Source organism: Orcinus orca, chromosome 7 (genome assembly GCF_937001465.1).
Source record: "Orcinus orca chromosome 7, mOrcOrc1.1, whole genome shotgun sequence".
Taxonomy (NCBI): Eukaryota; Metazoa; Chordata; class Mammalia; order Artiodactyla; family Delphinidae; genus Orcinus; species Orcinus orca.
The window spans coordinates 56,890,237-56,910,329 of record NC_064565.1 but is presented as its reverse complement, the minus strand read 5'-3'; the positions used below and the strand labels follow the sequence as shown (position 1 = coordinate 56,910,329).

General features: G+C 43.0%; 1 protein-coding gene across 4 annotated transcripts in view; it reads left to right on the top strand.

Annotated features, from left to right (window-relative positions):
• Nucleotides 1-20,093, top strand: part of STK39 (serine/threonine kinase 39) — a 468,977-nt gene that overhangs the window by 241,046 nt on the left and 207,838 nt on the right. For all 4 annotated transcript variants that reach the window (XM_033423490.2, XM_033423491.2, XM_033423488.2 and 1 more), the window contains exons 4-5: nucleotides 2,554-2,695; nucleotides 3,889-3,944. In XM_033423490.2, coding sequence (XP_033279381.1) covers nucleotides 2,554-2,695; nucleotides 3,889-3,944 — 198 coding nt within the window. The remainder of the gene's footprint in view (nucleotides 1-2,553; nucleotides 2,696-3,888; nucleotides 3,945-20,093) is intronic.

The window sequence follows — 20,093 nt, the reverse complement described above, 5'->3', positions numbered from 1 at the left end:
TTTATCTCTTTTAATCTTTGAACGTCACGCTTTGATAGGGGAGGATAATGATAACGGTTAATTTTCTTGAACACTTCCTCCGTGGCTGGATCCTGTGCCAGGTGATTTACAGACTTTATTTCATTGTAATCTGGACAACACCATTGCATGGCAGGTGCCATGATCCCTGTGTTTCAGAAAGGACACCAGAGCTCAAGAGAGTTAGGCTGCTTGCCCAAGGCCACACACGTCGTGCCTGTTAGTGCTGGGATCTGGACACGTAAAAGCTACCCTGCGCTGCAAGTATCATCACCTTCATTTTACAGACCCGAAAACTGGAGCTGAGAAAGCCCGAGGGATTCCTTCCTAATACCCAGCATCCCCATACCTCTCATGTGTTCTGTTTGCAGGGCGTCCCTCCCTGTATATCCATCTTACTGAGGCGTGAAGTATGGTTAGGAGTAGAGGAGAACATTTGGTGGTACCTGGACGAAGCCAGAACCGACAGTGCAGGGTTTATTTGGTGGAGCCCATTTTTATCTGCAGACCCAGTTCAGCTAAGGCTAAATCAAGGCAGCATCACAATTAAAAAATTTTTTTTTTTTAGAGAAACTGTCTTGGATGCAGCAGAGGCCCTGCAATGAGATGACGAAGGCATTGTAATTGCCTTGGGTCTGCTTGTGTGGGTCTCGGTAGGGAGCCTGGGAGAGCTTAGTTTGGTTCTGTTTCCAGTCTTGTCAATCCTATTAGTTATTGTTTCCTTGAGTGCTGACTCTGGCTTTTAATTAAAAGGGAGAAGAAAAATGGAAGGAAAAAGGAAGCCCGTTGGAGCCTACCGCAATGTTGAGTGTCAGGACTGCTTCTTGGTTCTGCTGAGGGTGGTGCTGTATTGATAAGATGATCTTAACCTGGCCTCTCCTTGTAGGGGGTCCACTAACTGAGGAAACAAGAAATTCTGGTGACCTGGGGCTCTGTGGATTTTAATTCCTCTCTTTATTTTTATCCCAATTAACCTTTTATAAGCTTGAGAATATCCCCTGTGCCCTTTCCTAAGGACTGGATAGAAAATTTCATTGTCTTTTTAAAAGAATCCAATTTAGTCTCCCCTGGCCCTAGGTAAGAGGAACAGGTTTCCACAAGTAAGGGGAATGTGGGCAGATGTAGCCTTTTGCTCATTTTGCTTTCAGCAGGCCAGAAATGAATGCATGCCTGGTATGGTATATCCTTAAAAGAAAAAATTAAAATGTTTTTGGAAGTATCGTTTTCTAAATGACCCCCAAATCCAAGAGTCAATGAATAAAGAGATGTTTGTTTCTCCCTGAGGGGAAAGGTATGCATTTGTTTTCTTCTATATTATTTTATTACATCAGATCTCTTACTGAGTGGCAGGTGGCTAGCCTGGTGTAGTAATATCTGATGGGGAAACTCAGTCCTCTTAGTTAAATCAGGGAGAGCCTGGAGCCATGTTCGGGTCCTGAGATAGGCTATTTGGTAACTCTTCAGAAGTGTTGAACCCCCAGGTAATTATGGCTCTTAAGGTGACCGGGAAGTTTGGAATATTAATTAACATGTGTTGAAGCATGAATTCACAGTGCCAAGGATACTGATCTGTTTATAGTAACAAAATACTATGTATTTATTTCTTTATTATTAAACTCTGTACATCACGCCTCAAGTAAATGTAAATGAAGATTGCCTGGAGTCACAGAAAGGAATCTTCTGGTTATAAGCAGGGGTCTAAAGGCAACAGACATTTTTTCTCTCCTCCTACCTGAGGTTAAGGAAAAACTGTGCTTCTTTCTCTCAGCAGTTCCCTGCTGTCTTTTCTCAGGCCTCTTATTCCTTTCTTTTTCAGTTTAGACATCCCGAACTCTCTTTTAATCTGTAACCAGTTGCATGTCTACGGAAAAGGGACTAACTGTGAAGTGGCCGTGGACAGTCTTCTGCTTCCTGACCCAGAATCCCTCTCATTAAGTTCAGCTGAATGTGTGCTTGCAAACTTGGATTTAGTGTTTTTCTGGTCACGGGCTACCATGCAATTGTTTGTATGCCTTGGGAATATTTGTGTTAAATAAACAAATGAAAACTATATTTTATTGTTCTCGTTTAGCTTTTTATTTTTCTAAGGATTTTTTTAAAAATGTATTATTTATTTATTTATTTATTTAATTTATTTGTGGCTGCATCGGGTCTTAGCTGCGGCACACGGGATCTTCGTTGAGGCATGCGGGGTCTTCGTTGTGGCTTCTCTCTAGTTGTGGCGTGTGGGCTTTCTCTTCTAGTTGTGCGCAGGCTCCAGGGCGCGTGGGCTCTTTAGTTTGCGGCACGCGGGCTCTCTCGTTGAGGCGCGCGAGCTGAGTAGTTGTGGCTCTCGGGCTTCGTTGCCCTGCGACATGTGGGATCTCAGTTCCCTGACCAGGGATTGAACCTGCGTCCCCCGCATTGTAAGGCGGATTCTTTACCACTGGACCACCAGGGAAGTCCCTCGTTTAGTTTTTTAAATAGGGAGGACTATTCTGGAAAGGTAATGAAGGTGCTTATACAGTTGTCTAATTCTTCTTTCTGTCCACTTAGGTTCAATGTTGGATATCATAAAATACATCATTAACCGAGGAGAACACAAGAACGGAGTTCTGGAAGAGGCAATAATAGCAACAATTCTTAAAGAGGTTTTGGAAGGCTTAGACTATCTACACAGAAATGGTCAGATTCACAGGTATGACCCCTGCAGAGATGTTTAAATTCAGCTGTTCATATCTTCAGTCCTAGTTAGTAAAGAATACTAAGGAAACACACCTCACAGGTAGGTATTGACATATCTCTAACTTAGGTAGTTTAAATAGATGGGAACAAAGTACTTAAGAACAAAACAAGAGAACAAGTTTTGATGAATTATATTGGTGTATTGGTTTATCTGCTTTCGCTGAAATAAGAGTAGACTACAGAAAGTACTGTGGGGACTCAAAAAAAATCAGTTTACATTTTATACTCATTTGAAGTATACTCATTTGAACTGGATAGCATCTCTAACTTTCTAATGCAGGCGAGAGTGTTCCAAACATTTAATATGTTAATTACTTTTGACATGGTGGTGGAAGAGAAGGAGGGGAGGCACTAATTTCATCTCTTTTGTGGCATAAAATGCTAATTCTTTAAATAGCTAAACAGCATCGCATATGAGTGCCTGATGCTTCAAATGGGTTAGTGCTCCTTGGGCTCTTAGGAATTGTTGCAAGTAAATAACCACTTACCACTAATATGAATATTGCAATTCCCTTGCCCTGAGCTATAAGTGAGCTGTGTGTTTAATGGTATCTATTATGTTTTTCAATAATTAGAAAAATATTACTTTAGAAGGTAAACTTATAAATTGTCATTTTTCTTAAGTGTTAAGACTACTCAGCACAACTTCTATATAGTGAAGAAATACGTTACAGAGTATTGTAATTAGTATTTACCATCAGTCTCTCCCCAGAGGAGAGACTGATCAAATCCATTGTTTCAGAGGCTGAGGGGATTGATTGGAAATTGCATCACAGACACATTTAAGTAGAACAGCTTTACATAGACTGGGCTTTAATTCTTGATAAAATGATAGTATTGTGTGTATATGGCAATCTGTAACTCTGTAACATGAAATAATCTACTCATTATTGTTTTAATTAAATCTGGATAATGATATCACATAAACTGTATGTTACTAAAATCCTAATCACCCCCCAGGAGCAAACTATAAAATCACAATGTACCTTTGTAACTTTTAAAATCTGTGATATAATTTTAATATTTATAAAATAATAATTTTGTCAAACATCTCCATTGTATGATATTTATTAAAGTCTCCCTGAGTGAATATAATGTCTGTACTCCATAATTAAATTCTCTCTCTTTTTTTTTTTTTTCTAATAGGGATTTAAAAGCTGGTAATATTCTTCTGGGTGAGGATGGCTCAGTACAAATAGCAGGTAAAGCTGACAAAGATAAAACATTCTTTACCTGTTTACAGAAGTGTTAGGGCTTCAAAGAATGTAGACTTGTTCCTAAGAAATGAACAAATTGCATGTAATCTGTATTTTTAAATTGAAGTATAGTCGATGTACAACATTATGTAAGTTACAGGTGTACAGTGTAGTGATTCACAATTTTTAAAGGTTATAGTTATTATAAAATATTGGATATATTCCCTATGTTGTACAGTGTATCCTTGTAGCTTATTTTGTACATAGTAGTTTGTACCCCTTATACAGTCCCTCCCCCTTTCCCTCTTCCCCTTGGTGACCACGAGTTTGGTCTCTATATCTTTGAGTCTGCTTCTTTTTAGTTATATTCACTAGTTTGCTGTATTTTTTAGATTCCACATATAAGTGATATCACACAGTATTTGTCTGTCTCTGCCTGACTTACTTCACTTAGCATACTACCCTCCAAGCCCATCCATGTTGTTGCAAATGGCAAAATTTCATTCTTTTTAACGGCTGAGTAGTATTCCATTGTATGTACCACTGTATCTGGGCTGCCCTATCATAGAATGTTTCGGTCTGAGGTATAACATGTTTTCCTGCTATTTTAGAATGTGGCCTTTTAATAAAAAACAATTTTATTTTTAATTTTTTTATATTTTCTACCTTCCAGATTGAGTAATGGTGATATTTATATAACTGTAAGAAGCACTTTTGAGAGTTTTTGGTTGAGTTTGAAAGTTTAAAACCATTGTACACATTAATTTTAAACCTTTTATTTCTCAAGAGGTAGCTGAAAGAATTGTGAACTCTTAAAATCTAGGGCTTATTTTGCTCTTAAATTTGACCCTTCATGGTGATTCTTGACAGTTGATAGGCATGGCAAGGCAGTAAAGGTCAAATGAGTGAGAGCCTCAGGCAGGAGCCTTCTATGTGCAGAACCTCTCATTTTGTTAATGCTCCTAGAATAGCCTGAAAGGCCTGGTTTACAAGGTAGCCATGTTCATACCAACTCTTGTGTTACACCCGGTCTGGGAAGGTCTGTCTCAGCATCCTCTCAGCCATCATTGCTTTGGGCATTTTTGGCTGCACAGCCCTTCTCCGTACTGGACTGTCCCTGTCATCGCAGGGTGTTCAGCCTTCTGGCTGCCGGGCATTAAATATCACCAGCAGCACGTCCTCCCAACATCCTTGGTGTGAAGATCATCCATCTAGCTTGCGTTGTTGACGAAATGCTGAAGATGTTGAATCAGCCTAACCTGCTTCTATCTGAGTTGGAGTGGAAGAGTCCTACCTTCTAGCATAGGTTTAGGGTCTTTACATGTCTAGTTATTAGAGCAAAGTTGATGGCATTTCTTCGTCCCACTCTTGTTTCTAGACAAATCTGAGGATCTGGGGTTATTATTAGAAATGTGAGAGTTCAGCAGAAAACAAACCCACCCTCAACACAAAGGATAAGCCTTGAGTCATCTCTTTGTTTCATTGTTTGCCCCTCTCTCGGTACCAGAGGACCAGTCAGGTGATGATGCCTTGGCCTGGATGGCGAGCATGATGCTGACCGTAGGCTCTGTATTTAGTTAGGTACACTTACGGGGACCCTTATTGAGTTATTTTTTAAAGAAGAGACAAGGTGTCTTGAAAATACAGAAGGGAAACTGAGAATTTGTTTCAGATCAAATGTTTCTTCCCTAGGGAACTAATAATGGAAGTGTTATCTTGTAATAGTCCTCCCCTTTGAAAAGATAAATTTAGTCAAGTTCAAGACCGCTGGGGAGGCACTTGTTGTGTCAGTTAAGCACAAAGGCTTTGGAATCAAACAGGCCCAATTTACTACCCACTGTGCAACATGGGGCAAGTTATTGCATCTCTAAGCCTCAGTTTCCCCATCTGTGAGATGGTGATGATAATACCTATCATTCAGGAAGACGTGGATTTCCTGTGCAGCTGTTGAATCATAGGATTCAGACCCCTGTAAGTGCAATGTGCTTTTGGGAGTTACTGAGTGTTCTAGGTAGAGAGGAGATGCCAGTTTGCAGTCGGGAGGTATTTCTATACAGGCATTTTTATTAAATTGTCTAAAAAGATCCTAGAAGAAAGGACCTTAATCTTTAAAACTCCAGTGAAAGGCTTCCCTGGTGGCGCAGTGGTTAAGAATCCGCCTGCCAATGCAGGGGACACGGGTTCGAACCCCGGCCTGGGAAGATCCCGCATGCCGCAGAGCAGCTAAGCCCGTGCACCACAACTACTGAGCCTATGCTCTAGAGCTCGCGAGCCACAACTACTGAGCCCCCTTGCCACAACTGCTGAAGCCCACGTGCCTAGAGCCCGTGCTCCGCAACAGTAGAAGCCACTGCAATGAGAAGCCCACATACTGCACCAAAGAGTAACCCCTGCTCACCGCAACTAGAGAAATCCGCGCACAGCAACGAAGAACCAAAGCAGCCAAAAATAAATAAATAAAATAAATAAATTTATTTAAAAAAAACACTCCAGTGAATTGGTAATGAATTTTTTAAATTAAAAAAATATATATATATATATTTATTTAGGCTACGCCGGGTCTTAGTTGCAGCATGTGGGATCTTTAGCTGTGGCATGTGGACTTCTTAGTTGTGGCATGAGTGCGGGATCTGGTGTCCCAACCAGGGATGGAACCCGGGCCCCCTGCATTGGGAATGTGGAGTCTTACCCACTGGACCACCAGAGAAGTCCCTGAATTTTTAATTTTAAAGAAATACACACATTTATACCTATTTTTTTTACTCATAATTTTATATTCTCTGTTTTACAGAGGATCTTCCAAATTGTATACGTTTTATGTCCCGTGAAGCCTGGATCCACCCTTGCTTACTGTTGTTGCATGAAGTAAATGAACGTGAGAAATGCTTAGTGTGACCCCCAAAGTGGCAACAGACAGGAGAAGACAGTCTAAGCTTATTTATCGTGATAGCGACGGAGGTGTCCCAGTTAAATATGGTATACGGTGTATCTTCACTGTGGAAGACCTACCAATGGAGAATGAAAAGTTCTCTGTAGACTGACATGAAAAAAAATCACCAGGCTACGTGGTTAAGTGAACACAACAAGGTGAAATACAATGTATATAATATGCCACCTTTTGTGAAAGAAGTGGGGAGAAATGAGAATATATGTATTTATGTGAAGAAACGTTAGAAGGATAATGGCAGTGGGAGCAGGGGTGGACTGCTGAGTGTAGACCTTTTATAACATTTTGAATTTTGAACCATGTGGAAGTATGACCTAGTAAAGCAAATGAAAAGAAATGACTCAACAAACTTAATGAACTCGCAATAAGTCAGAGCCGTTTTTAAACCTTTTATTGTGGAAGTTATCAAACGTAGCCCAAAGGAGAGAAGAGTAGGAGGAATCCTCTGGTACCCATCACCTGGCTTTGGTCCTCATCAGTCTTTGGCCAATTCTTGATTCACCTCTCTTTCCCCTCCCTGCTTTGGAGGCTCTTATCATTATTGATGCTGACTTTTGTTCTTGAGTCATCTAAGTTAGTGCCTTATGTATGCGTATCTTGTCCTTCCTCTAGAGAGTGGCCTTTATCCCACAGGCTAGGGACGTTATGAAGGAAAGACTTCAAGTAAACAACTGAAAGCTTCAAACCGTCCAGCATCAGATAGTCTAGCTGTTAAGAAGATAATCTCTGAGATCAACTGGCTTGGTTGAAATTCCCTGGTTACCACTCAAGCTCTGGGACCTTGGTCAGGTGGCTCAACGTCCTAAAGACTCAGTTTCCTTAAAGGGAGATACAGGTATAACCCACTTCATCTTTTTTTGTGAAATCAAATGAGGCTCTTCGTATCCAGCAGTCTTATAACAGTGGCTGGCACATTATAGATACACAGAAAATAGCAGCAGCTGCTACTGCTAATCCTATTACCGCTACTGTTTCTACTGTTAACTACTGCTACTACTGTTACTCCAACTGACAGGATCGCACCGACCCCCTCTCGCACTGCCTGGAGGTCATATGTACCTCAAATTTGTCTTGCAGGAGGTTCAGCTCTGAGGGGCTTTATGCGTTATAAAAAGGGGATGCTTATTAATTATGGAACTTGGAAGCTAACTTGTCATTAATCTTGCTCTAAGCTGATAAAAAAGTACAGCTAATTTTCTGTTTTGTGATGAAATGATCATTTCTCACTAAAAGGGTCAAAACAGCAGTGAACTGCCTTTGAAATGCAGAGGCAGGTCAGCCCCTGGCTTATTCTACCACCTGCTACTCTGCCAGTCACTCCGTTCCATTATTCTTTTTCTTCTTTTTTTTTTTTTTTTTGTGGTACACCGGCCTCTCACCGTTGTGGCCTCTCCTGTTGCGGAGCACGGGCCCAGCCGCTCCGCGGCATGTGGGATCTTCCCGGACCGGGGCACGAACCCGTGTCCCCTGCATCGGCAGGTGGACTCTCAACCGCTGCGCCCCCAGGGAAGCCCTCGTCCCATTATTCTTGTCAGATTACCGACCCGAGCTCCTTCTCTGGGCCTTCAGGAGCACATTGTCCTTTTCTTTTTTCTCAGTTGGGATCCCCCGAGGTAAGATTTCCCAACTTTTTCTCTCCCTCTCAGGTCTGTGGGTTTTTTCCTCACCCTGGGTGGTGGTGTTGAGTGTAACCAGCTGGTGGGTGCGATGTTTGGCTCCTGGGTTCGGAAGCGCCCGTGCAGGAAGCCACCGCTTGGGTTGTCATGAGGATTAAATGTGTCAGTGTCTGTGGTGCTTAGGACAGTGCCTGGCACATGGTGAGGACTTTATAGACAGCCATTCCGGGCTTTCCTCGGTGTCCTTTTTGTGTGTGCGGCTTCATGCTTGTGTAATGACGTTACCCGGAAGCCTCATTTCGGGGTGAGTAATGGTCGGCTATCAGGCGTGTAAGTTTCCACTTTCTGTTGATACATCTCTGGAGCCATTATAGCTTTTCTAGAATTCACAGTGAATGTTCTCCGTGTCCTCTAACCTGAGCATAACATTGAGTTTATACAGTATTTAAATTTTTTGTGTGGTTTTAACTCTAAAATAAGGTTATTGCGTTAAAAAGAAACAAAAACATTTGTAATGATTTCTTGGAAGAGCTGGATGCTGCTGCTCTCCCCGTGTTACAGGAGTTTGACTTTCTTAGTCAGGCAGTGGGTCACGGCCTGAAAAACTCGGACCAGGAGTCCTCAGGTCTTTTGCTGGCATCTTGGGTGGGTGAAGTAGGGGAGGAGGGTGGGAGGGTTGAAAGCAGAGACTCACAGCAACAGCAGAGCTAGACCGTCTCTTTGTTGCTGTTATATTTGGACAAATAATCCACTGCTTTTACTCGGATTATTTGTATTCTCTTCCTTTCACATCTTTATGCATCTAGGCTCTGTTTTTTGAAATACGAGTTAAACTGGGGAGAACTTTGCATTTATTTCTTTGAATGTAATGTTTGTTTACCTTGAGAGTATTAATACGAGTATTCTTTTAAAAAGAGTTTTCTTGCTATTCTAATAGAAAACATAACTTTTTATTAAAATCACTCACTCTATATGTACATATACGCACACACACATATATGTGCGTATATGTGCGCATGTATTCTCTTTTTCAGAACTTTTTATTAGAAAAGGGAACATTAAGGGGCCAGGTTCAGACCACTAGAAACTCTTGCCTTATTATACAGCCAACAAGTGTGGTGAATAACGCTGGTATGCTTGGTTCTATTTTTAGCAGTTCCAATTCCATGGGTATTATATATATTTTTATTGAGTGTGGCTGTAAAATCAGTACCTAACGTGTATCGAGTGTTTCCTGTGTGCCAGGCCTGGTTCCATGTGCTGAGTGCACCGTGACTCATTCAGCCTCACTGCAGCCCCATAGGGAGGTGCTCTTATTATGCCTACTTCACGCGCTAGAAGCTAAGATACGGAGAAGGGAAGTAAGTGGCCCAGGTCACACGTAGAATAAGTGGTGGAATCAGGCTTCAGCTTTGGGCAGTTTGGCTCCAGAGCCTGTGATGCCACGTCTGTGGGTTTTCTGGGAAGACAACCCTAAATCTGGATTTGAGTGATCTCAGTTTTTGGTGGAAGACCAATAGCAATCACTAGCGCTTCTCCATCTCTGCAGATCGATTCTGTTTGGGACCAGGGAAGATATTTAGCACCTTTTCCCTCCTTGCTCACAGCATCACGGGTAAGGTTTTAGGGGATGGGAGAAGCCATCATCTTAGGCATCATCTGGTGCAGGATTAAGCGTGGTAGTGACACCACACTCTTTTCAGACTAAAAAACTTCAGGTTAAATGTAGTGAATTAAAACCTGAGGATTGCCTACTCAGGGTTTAAAAGAAAATGCTTTACTTCTTACTAGATCTTCTGTGCTCAGAAAACCTGTGTGTGTGTGTGTGTGTGTGTGTGTGTGTGTGTGTGTGTGTGTGTGTGTGAGAGAGTGTGAGAGACCTCCTGATAATAAACTTGGAGCAGATGCCTTGGTAAGTGTAACAGATTTTGCTACAATATGATAGAAGGAGTGGCTATATGAGTGGCATGCTTTTCCCACGGCCTAGCATTTTCTTTTCCAATTTGATGCTCTGTCATAAACTGTCAGGACGAGCTTAGTGCTTTGTCTGGCAAGTGTCTAAGGCTGTTTGTCCAGAATTATGAGAGATGCTATTTTAAAACATTCATATAAAACAGGTCTCTTTGGGGTGGTCACTACAAATATATTTATCTTAGGATTTTTAAAAAATAGTGACCACTCTTAATCTACTCTAAAAATGTTAATTTCAAAACGATTGATTTCTGAAGAACTTTCCAGAAACATACAACTGCATTATGTAAGGTAGATCTCATGCTCATTTCCACTTACTTTTGCCTTTTAGGTGTGTGTATGTGAGTGAGTTGTGAATTTCCCATTCCTAGTTTTTCACGACAGAAATCAAATCTGGTACTAGCTAACTATGGCAGCCTAGGAATTTAGAAAGTTATCATCACATCTATCTCAGTGTATCTGAGCCCATACATATCAGCTTATGCCCTAGGTTTTTCACTGTCTGAGGCACAATGGTGTGACTTTGGGTAGCATCTCTGTTTTCTGGGAGGGAGATTTTTTCCTTAGTCAGCCTTCGAATGCATTTTTCAGCTTTAGTCAGTTTCTTGAATACTGAAAACCCTATGACTAAAATTTCTGCCGGGAAAACTTGCAGCTAGACTTAACTTGCTTCCAGTATTCAGATATTATTCTCAAGGAGCCAGAGGAAAGTGCAAGGTGGTGGAGTTTTTATACCCAGAGCTGCTGGGTTCTTTTGTGTTCCTTCTGTGTTCTTTGGCTTTGGTAAAGTGTATTGGATGGGGGGAGGAAAGGAATATTTCTCATGTTATAGGGAAGAGAGGCTGCTGCTTCAAGCAAGGTGGTTTGGGCTCCCTAGGTGCACCGGAGTCAGCCTCTGATTAGTATAAGAGAGCTCTGAAGCCCATGAGGCATCGGATCAGGAAAGGATGATGTCGCCATATCTAAGGGTGCTTGGTCTAGAGCATGGGCTCTGACACCTGACTGCTGTGAGTCCAGTCCTGGCCCTGTAGCCAAGTTATTCAACTTCCCTGCACTTCAGTTTCCACACCTGTGCAACGTGAAAATACCAGAGGGTTAAAGGAGTTAACACACATTCCATTTTAGAATTAGTGAGCTCGTGTTGCTTTTGTATTGAAATGGGGTCGTGCCCTTTAATTATGCAAGGTGTCCTAAGATCACAGGGAGGCGGCGGGAAGGTGAGGTTGAAGGCACCTCGTGTGACCGCCTGCCATATCATTTTGCTCTCCCTCTTTCTTTCTTCTTTCCATCAATTTCCTCAGTATCACCGGAGTAAAGAATCTGCAATGCACATCTCACCATCTGATTACCTGGCCTAAAGTTTAAAACTGTTGCTGATGGAATAAAGCCCTGGTTCCCTAATGTGGCATATGAAGGCCCTGACTGTTTTTCCAGTCTCGTCCGCCACTGCTTTCTCTTTACTTCTTTGTGATCCCCCTTCTTTACCTGGCTCACTTCTTCTCCTTCCCGATTCAGTTCAAGGTGTTCTTTCCTTGAGAAAGCCCTTCCCATCCTTTCCTCTACCACCCCCGTTCTCGCTGCATTAAGCACCTTACCCTGGTGGCTTGAAAGTGCCCTTAATACACTCCAACTAGATTGCCTATTACATGATAGTGAAATTGGGTCTCTGCGTCCCCCTTTTCCCTCCAGACCGTATATCAAAACTTATCAGCGGTAGAAACCCCATGGTGTTCATCTCAACACTCCCTATTAGTGCCTGGCACGTGGCAGGTGTTCACGACCTTTTGGCCAATGTGATCTGAGCGGTGTCACCGGGCTCTACACCCATATGCATCCATCAGTGGTAGGGGTGCTCGTGTGAGTCACAGTTGAAAGTTCAGACAAGCAAGAATATATCACCTTAACAGAGAGGAAGGTGAAAGTATTTAAAATATTTAGGCACATACACTAATGCATACTTTTAAGGCTGAAATAATTTTTTTTAAAATATAATTCAATGTAGTAAATTTCTCCAAACTAATCTCCAGAAAGTTATGAGATTTACATCAACTAACGCATCTAAACAATTCAGGATATAGTTTCAATTATAATAATAAGTGAATTATCATTCCACGTGAAATGTCCATTTTATTAAGCCTGAAATAGTTTTTTAACAGACACGTTTCAGCTCTGATTTAGGCAAGCTCTGCCGTAGCCAGCTGGCGATGAAATGATTAATTAAGTCAAGGAAGCGTGGAGCAGAAGCGTGAATTTAAGAGACATTGGGCACACTCAGAAAATAGAGTACAGTGCAAATTAACATCTTGGGAGAGGGTATAAATTGCTTTATAGTGAACCAAAGTATGTTTTGAGTTTCAGGAAGTTTGATAGTTATGTGAATTACGGTTTAACAAATTATGCCAAAATTCTCATTTATTCCTTTTTTTGGGGGGGGGTTAAGTAAATAAAGACAACAAATTAATGTGGCTTCCTGAATCTCGGGATCTTGACAAACGGTACCGTTTGGTGAACCCTCTGGTGTGAACCACGTATACAATCAATTCTGGAAACTTAGTTTTCCTTTCCATTTGTATACCATCGGGGAGAAATACTTGGGGAGATTTTCAGCAGCCTCCCATCCTTTAACAACTGCTAGCAGTTGTTTGAACAGCAGTCTAAGGAAATCTTCCTGGGTGAACTCAATGGGGGAGGACCACTTTGCTCTGTATGCCTGCTGGAATCTTTCCTCAGCTGTGCACGTTCAGCTGCAGGGGGACAGGGTTGAGCTTCAAGGAAGAGTGCAGGAGGATCCTTCTCCCTCTGTCCGCCCTTCTCCCCTCCCCTGCCCCTTTCCTTTCCTCCCTTTCTCTCTCTTCCTCCCTTCCCTTCTTTCTTCCTGTCTTTAAGGGCCTGCACTGTCATTATTAAATTAAATTTCATGTATTACCACAAGCTGCTGAGGTCTGGGGAAAACAAGAGTTTTTTTTTTTTTTTTTAATTGAAGCTTAGTTGGTGTACAATATCATGTTAGTTTCAGGTGTACAACAAAGTGATTCAGTTATCCATACGTATGTACCTGTTTTTTTTTTTTCAGATTCTTTTCCCTTATAGGTTATTACAAAATATTGATAGGAGGTCCTTGTTGGTTATATATTTTATATATAGCAGTGTGTATATGTTAATCCCAAACTCCTAATTTATTCCTCCCCATACCCCCTTTCCCCTTTGGTCACCATAAGTTTGTTTTCTAAGTCTGCGGGCCTACTTTTGTTTTGTATAAGTTCATTTGTATCATTTTTTCAAGATTCCGCGTATAAGTGATGTCACATGATACTTGTCTTTGTCTAGCTTACTTCACTTAGTATGATAATCTCTAGGTGCATCCGTGTTGCTGCAAATGGCATTATTTCATTCTTTTTTATGGCTAAGAGTCCAGTGAATACACACACACACACACACACACACACACACACACACACACACACACACCTTCTTTATCCATTCATCTGTCCATGGACACTTAGGTTGCTTCCACGTCTTGGCTATGTATATAGTGCTACAATGAACATTGGGGTGCATGTATCTTTTTGAATTATGGTTTTGTTTGGCTGTATGCCCAGAAGTGGGATTGCAGGATCTTTCGGTAGATCTATTTTTAGTTTTTTAAGGACCCTCCATACTGTTCTCCCTAGTGGCTGCACCAGTTTACCTTCCCACCAGCAGTCTAGGAGGGTTCCTTTTTCTCCACACCCTCTCCAGAGTTTTTAGACTGAGAGCAGAGCAGTTCAACTCCGTTCTTTGCTGGCTCATTTTTATTGTTTTCGTTGACTCTTTGTTTCCCAGAACCTTCAATTGTTCTAACAAAAATGGTCCTTCCCTGGTGAAAAGGTGAACGTTAGGTGCTTGGGTTCAATGCCTCTGGGGTGGTTAGTTGACAGATATTTATTGAACATTTACTATGTTCCAGGCACAGTCTCTGAGCTGATCTGTCGTCAGCAATGGAGACTTCGTGTCTGCTGTCCTGGAGTTTACGGCTCAGGTGAAACAGACAGCTATCAACAATTTGCTATGACATTTAATTTAAAAAATTTGTAAGTGGAGAGAAATGCATATACCCGAGGAATTTAAGTTAGCCACTCTAGGTCTAGTTTAATATGTTGTCCTGGGGATAAATCTTAAATATGTATTGTACATATGAGTAATTTGGGACTAGGCTTTTTTTTTTTTTTTTTTTGGCAGTACGTGGGCCTCTCACTGTTGTGGCCTCTGCCGATGCGGAGCACAGGCTCCGGACGCGCAGGCTCAGCGGCCATGGCTCACGGGCCTAGCTGCTCCGCGGCATGTGGGATCTTCCTGGACCGGGGCACGAACCCGCATCCCCTGCATCGGCAGGCGGACTCTCAACCACTGCGCCACCAGGGAAGCCCGGGACTAGGCATTTTTGATCAATAACATCTCATAAGTTACTGCATGTATCATATGTAGATTAGAGATGTTTAGGAAATTTAAATAGACTTAACATGTATTTACACTCTGTGTAATATAATTTAACACTTGATTTCACAGAGTACACTTGAGAACACAGTCACCAAGGATTATCTAGCCCCCAGGTCACTAACTTACCCTGTGCCCTCCCTCAAGTTCTTTGCTGGCCATGTATCACCTATAAAGTGAGGCTCTTAGGCTCTCAAGTTTCCTTTCAGCTCTAAAAATTGTATAACTGCAGTACAGAAGAACTCTGTAACCCCCATGCCCCCAAACAAACTGCCCTTCTCACAGTCTTCCCTGCTTCTTTTAATGGCAGCTCTATCCTATGTAATAGGGCAGAAATCTAGTGTTCCTGACCCTTCTTCTCTTATACCCCATGTCCTGTCCAATTTGTCAGCAAATGCTATTGTGAACCACGCCTCACCACCTCCCCTGCAGTCATCCTGGTCCAAGCCACCATCATCCCTTCCCTGGATTATTACCGTAGCCTCCTAAGAGGTCCTCTTCTGTCCTTGTCCCTGTGTGCTCAGCTGTTTACACGGCATCCAGAGTGATGCTGTTAAAATAAGCCAGCTTGTATCAGGGCTTTACTCAAAACCTTGTAATGCCTTTCCACCTCAGTCAAAGTCCTAGTGGTGGCCTCCTGGGCCTTACAAGATCTAGCTCCTCCTTAGCTTGTTGACCTCATTTCCTAGCCCTTCCTTTCCCTCACTTTCCTCTAGTCAAACTGGCCTTCTTGCCACTCATGCTCCTGTCTCATGTCCTTTGCATGGCTTGTTCCCTCTACCTGGAATGCTGTACTCAATACCTCACATGTCCCATCAGTGAGGCTTCCATGGATGGCATCCTATGGTGAATTGCAGTGCCTCTGTCCCATACTCTCCATCCCCTGATCTTTTTATCTTTATTGTACACATTAATGTATTCTACATTAGTGGTTCTCAAGGTGTGATTCTAAATCAGCGGTATCGGCATCACCATAAGAGCTTGATAAAAATGCAAGTTCTTGTCCTCTTCCATCCCTAGTTTCTGCTGAGTCAGAAACTCTGGAGGTGGGGTCCAGCAATCCATATTTTAAGAAGCCCTCTCATGATTCTGATGCACACTAAAGTCTGAGAACCACTGCTGTCTATTGTGCTTCATAATTTTATTACCTGTATTTATCTCTCCTCCCCACCCCTGCCCCGACTTAAAGTCAGCTCCATGAAGGCAGGGGTTTCTGTTCCTAGTGTTAGAGTTTAGAATGGAAATGCTACTTAGTAAGAGCTCAGTAAATAGTGGTTGAATGAATGAATGAACATGTAACTATGTAGGAAATTTAAATTAAAAGAATACTGAGCGGGGCTTCCCTGGTGGTGCAGTGGTTGAGAGTCCGCTTGCCGATGCAGGGGACACGGGTTCGTGCCCCGGTCCGGGAGGAACCCACATGCCGCGGAGCGGCTGGGCCCGTGAGCCATGGCCGCTGAGCCTGCGCATCCGGAGCCTGTGCTCCGTAACGGGAGAGGCCACAACAGTAAGAGGCCCGCGTACCGCAAAAAGAAAAAAAAAAAAAAAAAAAAGAATACTGACTAATAGAGTTTAATGTATGTTCCTCATATTTTAGTGACTCTCCTCAGTGTTAGGAGTTTTAAATACGAGGTTTTCTTTATCACAGATTTAAAAATCTGCAGATCTTCGAAGATTGCGTTATCCCCGACTAATCCTTCTTGAAACTTTGTGAAAATGATGTGAATTGTTGCTTTAAATACTTGTGGCAACTGGAATTGTGCTATTTTAATCATCTCCCGTAGGGACCATCTCTTTAAAAGTGTACAGATAGGTCATTCTGGTTTATTGGAAGCTTCTGATAGTCGAGCTAGTTGAGTGGAGATTTGTATGAAAAAGACCACCTGGAGGTATATGAATATTGCATTGGAAGTTTAGACTCATTAATCTTTGATCTGAGTTGCTTGTGCCAGTCTTTGTGGGTATGGCCAGCCAGGAGCCCCCAGTGACTGCAGAGCACGCCTTTGGCTTCGGAAATGATGATCCCTGTATAATATGCTTACCTAGTGTTCCCCTCGCTTTGCTGTCAGTTCAGCAGAGTCGGTCTTACAGATGAGGGTACTGAGGACTGCTGAGTGATTGTGGCCTTGTTGGAGGTCATTCTGAAGGTCATAAAAGCAGATCACTCCAGACCTCCCCAGACTTCACTTTTTATCCTCGGCTGACTTCCTCGCCATTAGGCTCCCTGCCCCCTCCCCCACCTGCTTCTTCACGCTATGCCTTTTGACAGCTCAGCTGTCCCGGGGTTCAGTTTCTCAGCTGAAAAATAAGGAAGGTCGACGAGATGTTTTCCGAGGATCTATCTTGCATCAGAGTGTTTCAGTGTCCCTTCATTAGCCTCACTCACTAAAGGCATTCTCAGTCCTATTTGAAAGCATTCAAAGCAGAGGGTGATCTTGGGCATGGAGCAGAGAGTAAGCCAAGCATCTGTCCTGTGGCTACTTTCACCAGAGCATCTTTAAAACTATCCCTCCCACTCCCACTGGGGAGCCAGGGAGAATGAGTTTGTGACTTGGGGAGTATCTGTGGCTCTCCTTTGCTCACTGTAATTATCATAGTTGATAGAAGGTTGACCACGAGTGGGCTCTTGGTTGTGTCTGTCTTTAGACTTGAGAAAGCTGGCTCTTGCCTGTACCTGCAGCACACCTGGTCTGGGTTTACTGCTCCAGCCTTCCTGGCCCCCCTTTCTTCTTCTGCTGCCCCCCTTTCTTCTGCTGCTGCCCCACCAGGTGTGGCCTCTGGCTTCATGTCTCCCCGGAAGTTCACCTGCTTTGGGCTTTGGGGGGGGGGAGGGTTCAGCGACTCTGACATAGATGGGCAGATTATCGGTAGTTTGCCATTGTCTTAAACTAGCGTTCTCCTTCATGCTGGGGCTAATTGGCTGTATTAGTCAGCATAACTGTGAGCCAAATGTGAATTGACACCAGCCACCACTTATTCTTCTTCTTGTCTCTTTTAAGCCTGTGTTGTCTTGATTGTGAGAATGGTTGAGGAACTGGCAGCCTGCGTAGCCTCCATATTTTTACCAAGAATACCTCTGTTGAATTTTTAACATAATTTGTCTGTGTCATTGTGGATCGATGTTGACTCCGTGGACGAAGTACAGATAAGTGCTAAGAGCTCTTCCTTTATAAGTAGAAATGTAGCACATCTGAAGGAGCCCTGTTGATGTTAATTTCGAGAGTCTGCCCACATGAAATACCAACCCTGGGAAGGTTTGCTTCTTTGTGGGTTTGTTTTGTGTGTGTGCTTTGAAAGGTGAAACTCTAGCTTTAGGGAATAAAAAGATGTCTTCTAATTTCTTCTTTTGCCATCAGAAAAGGCCGTGAAATTGTTATTCTCTGATGTTTCAAACACGGTCAGGACTGCCTCTCCCTCATTAATAGATGGGAAACGTGGACTTGTGCAGAGCAGCTAGAAGTGACTCCCTAGGGCCCAGGCTCTGGAACTACGGCAGATCCTGTTTTCTGATCCTGAACGCCTTGGACACCATGCCACATGTGGGTGGGGCTGCAGTCTGTAGAACCAGCCCAGGCCATTGAGACCACTTGCTTACGAGAAGGAGTAAATAGAATTGAAAATCAGGAGTCTGATTCAGGGAAAGAAGTTTGGGTGGAAAGCGAGGGTTTTCAGAAAACTCTCTTTGGTTCTATCTGGTCCCTCTTGGGGTCCCTCCTTCCTGAGCAGGACAGGTGGTGTCCCCCACCCCCCCATAGTGAGGTGGTGTGTGAATAATTGATTACTAATAGCAGATAAGGTGCCGACATATTTCTTATTGACTTGCCTAAAAATTGAGTGGATTCAGTGTTATCATTTTAATATTATAATGCTATCACCCTCACACAACTGCCTTTCAGAGCTTTCATGAGGGGGAGAGAGAGGTTTAGTGTTACAGATACCTGTGCTGGGGCTAATGCTTACCCGCAGCCTGGCTCTTCTATGCCCTGGCACCTCTAGTGAACAGCTCTTACGGACGGACTGTTAATAAGTTTTGTGATTGTAACTTATGTAAATGTATCATAAAAAGATTTTGTACAAATCTGAGCATTCCCACAGAGGTGTGCCACGTGTGTGCATTTGTCCTGCGTGACACATTAGCATCGCTGGGCCAGACAGTTCTGTGTAGGACATGATTTTCGTTTGTAGTGTTGGCCTTGTACTTACTTGTCATAAAATACATGAATGTGCACTCGACTTTCTCCAAGCCACTCTCTTTCTACTGCTGTGGTTCTCTTCACCAAAGAGGTGAAGGAGGGAAGCCGTGGAGCTGGCTGTACTTGGAGGTCTTCCGGTCATACTGAATCGTGCCGTGGTGCCTGCTAGGAAGACGGTGCCCTTGAGCAGCGCTTCTTCAGCTGCACTGCGCATCGAATCAGCTGGGGCTCTTGCTATAGTACAGATTCTGTTCACTAGGTCTGGGGTGGGATCCAAGATTCTGTGTTTCTCAGAGGCTCCCAGGTGATGCTCATGCTTCTGGTCTGTGGACCCCACTTTGAGTAGCAAGGACCTAGACGAGAATGTTGAAGATACCTCTCTCTCCTATTTTCCTGGAAGTGTATTACTGTTCCATTTTTGGAACATTTATGTAAGCGTAGCCCCAAACAGAACTATTGGCAAACAAGTGAATTAGGCTCTTCTTGTAGTATGTTTTTTTTCCCCCTTGAGATGCCGGTGCATTTATTTGTTTTGATTTGTGCCCCTGGTATTAAAAGCCATGCTTAATACTGGAACTGTTTAAAACTCCAAAATTGCACTGTGTGCCAAATCGTTTTCTTGCTGATTTTTTACCAAGCCCATTTGGGGATTGCATCGACTTTGGCCTCTGATGCAGTGATTAACTCTTAACAGTTAGGAAGTATGAATAAACATGGCTGGACTGGGGAAAGACAGGGGATTGTAAAAATTAAAAAGCCTTTGGGTACAAATACCAGAGGGCTTGACCGTCAGGGGATGAAGCAATACGGACGTTTAACAATCTCACGTAGCATCAGTCTGGGGTATACTGTTCCAGGGTTGGTGCAGGAGCCCAGGGTATCACAGAGGTCTTGGGCTCTTTACTACTCTCTGTTCTGCACCTCAGTCATGTCAGGCAGCCCATGTCCCCACGGG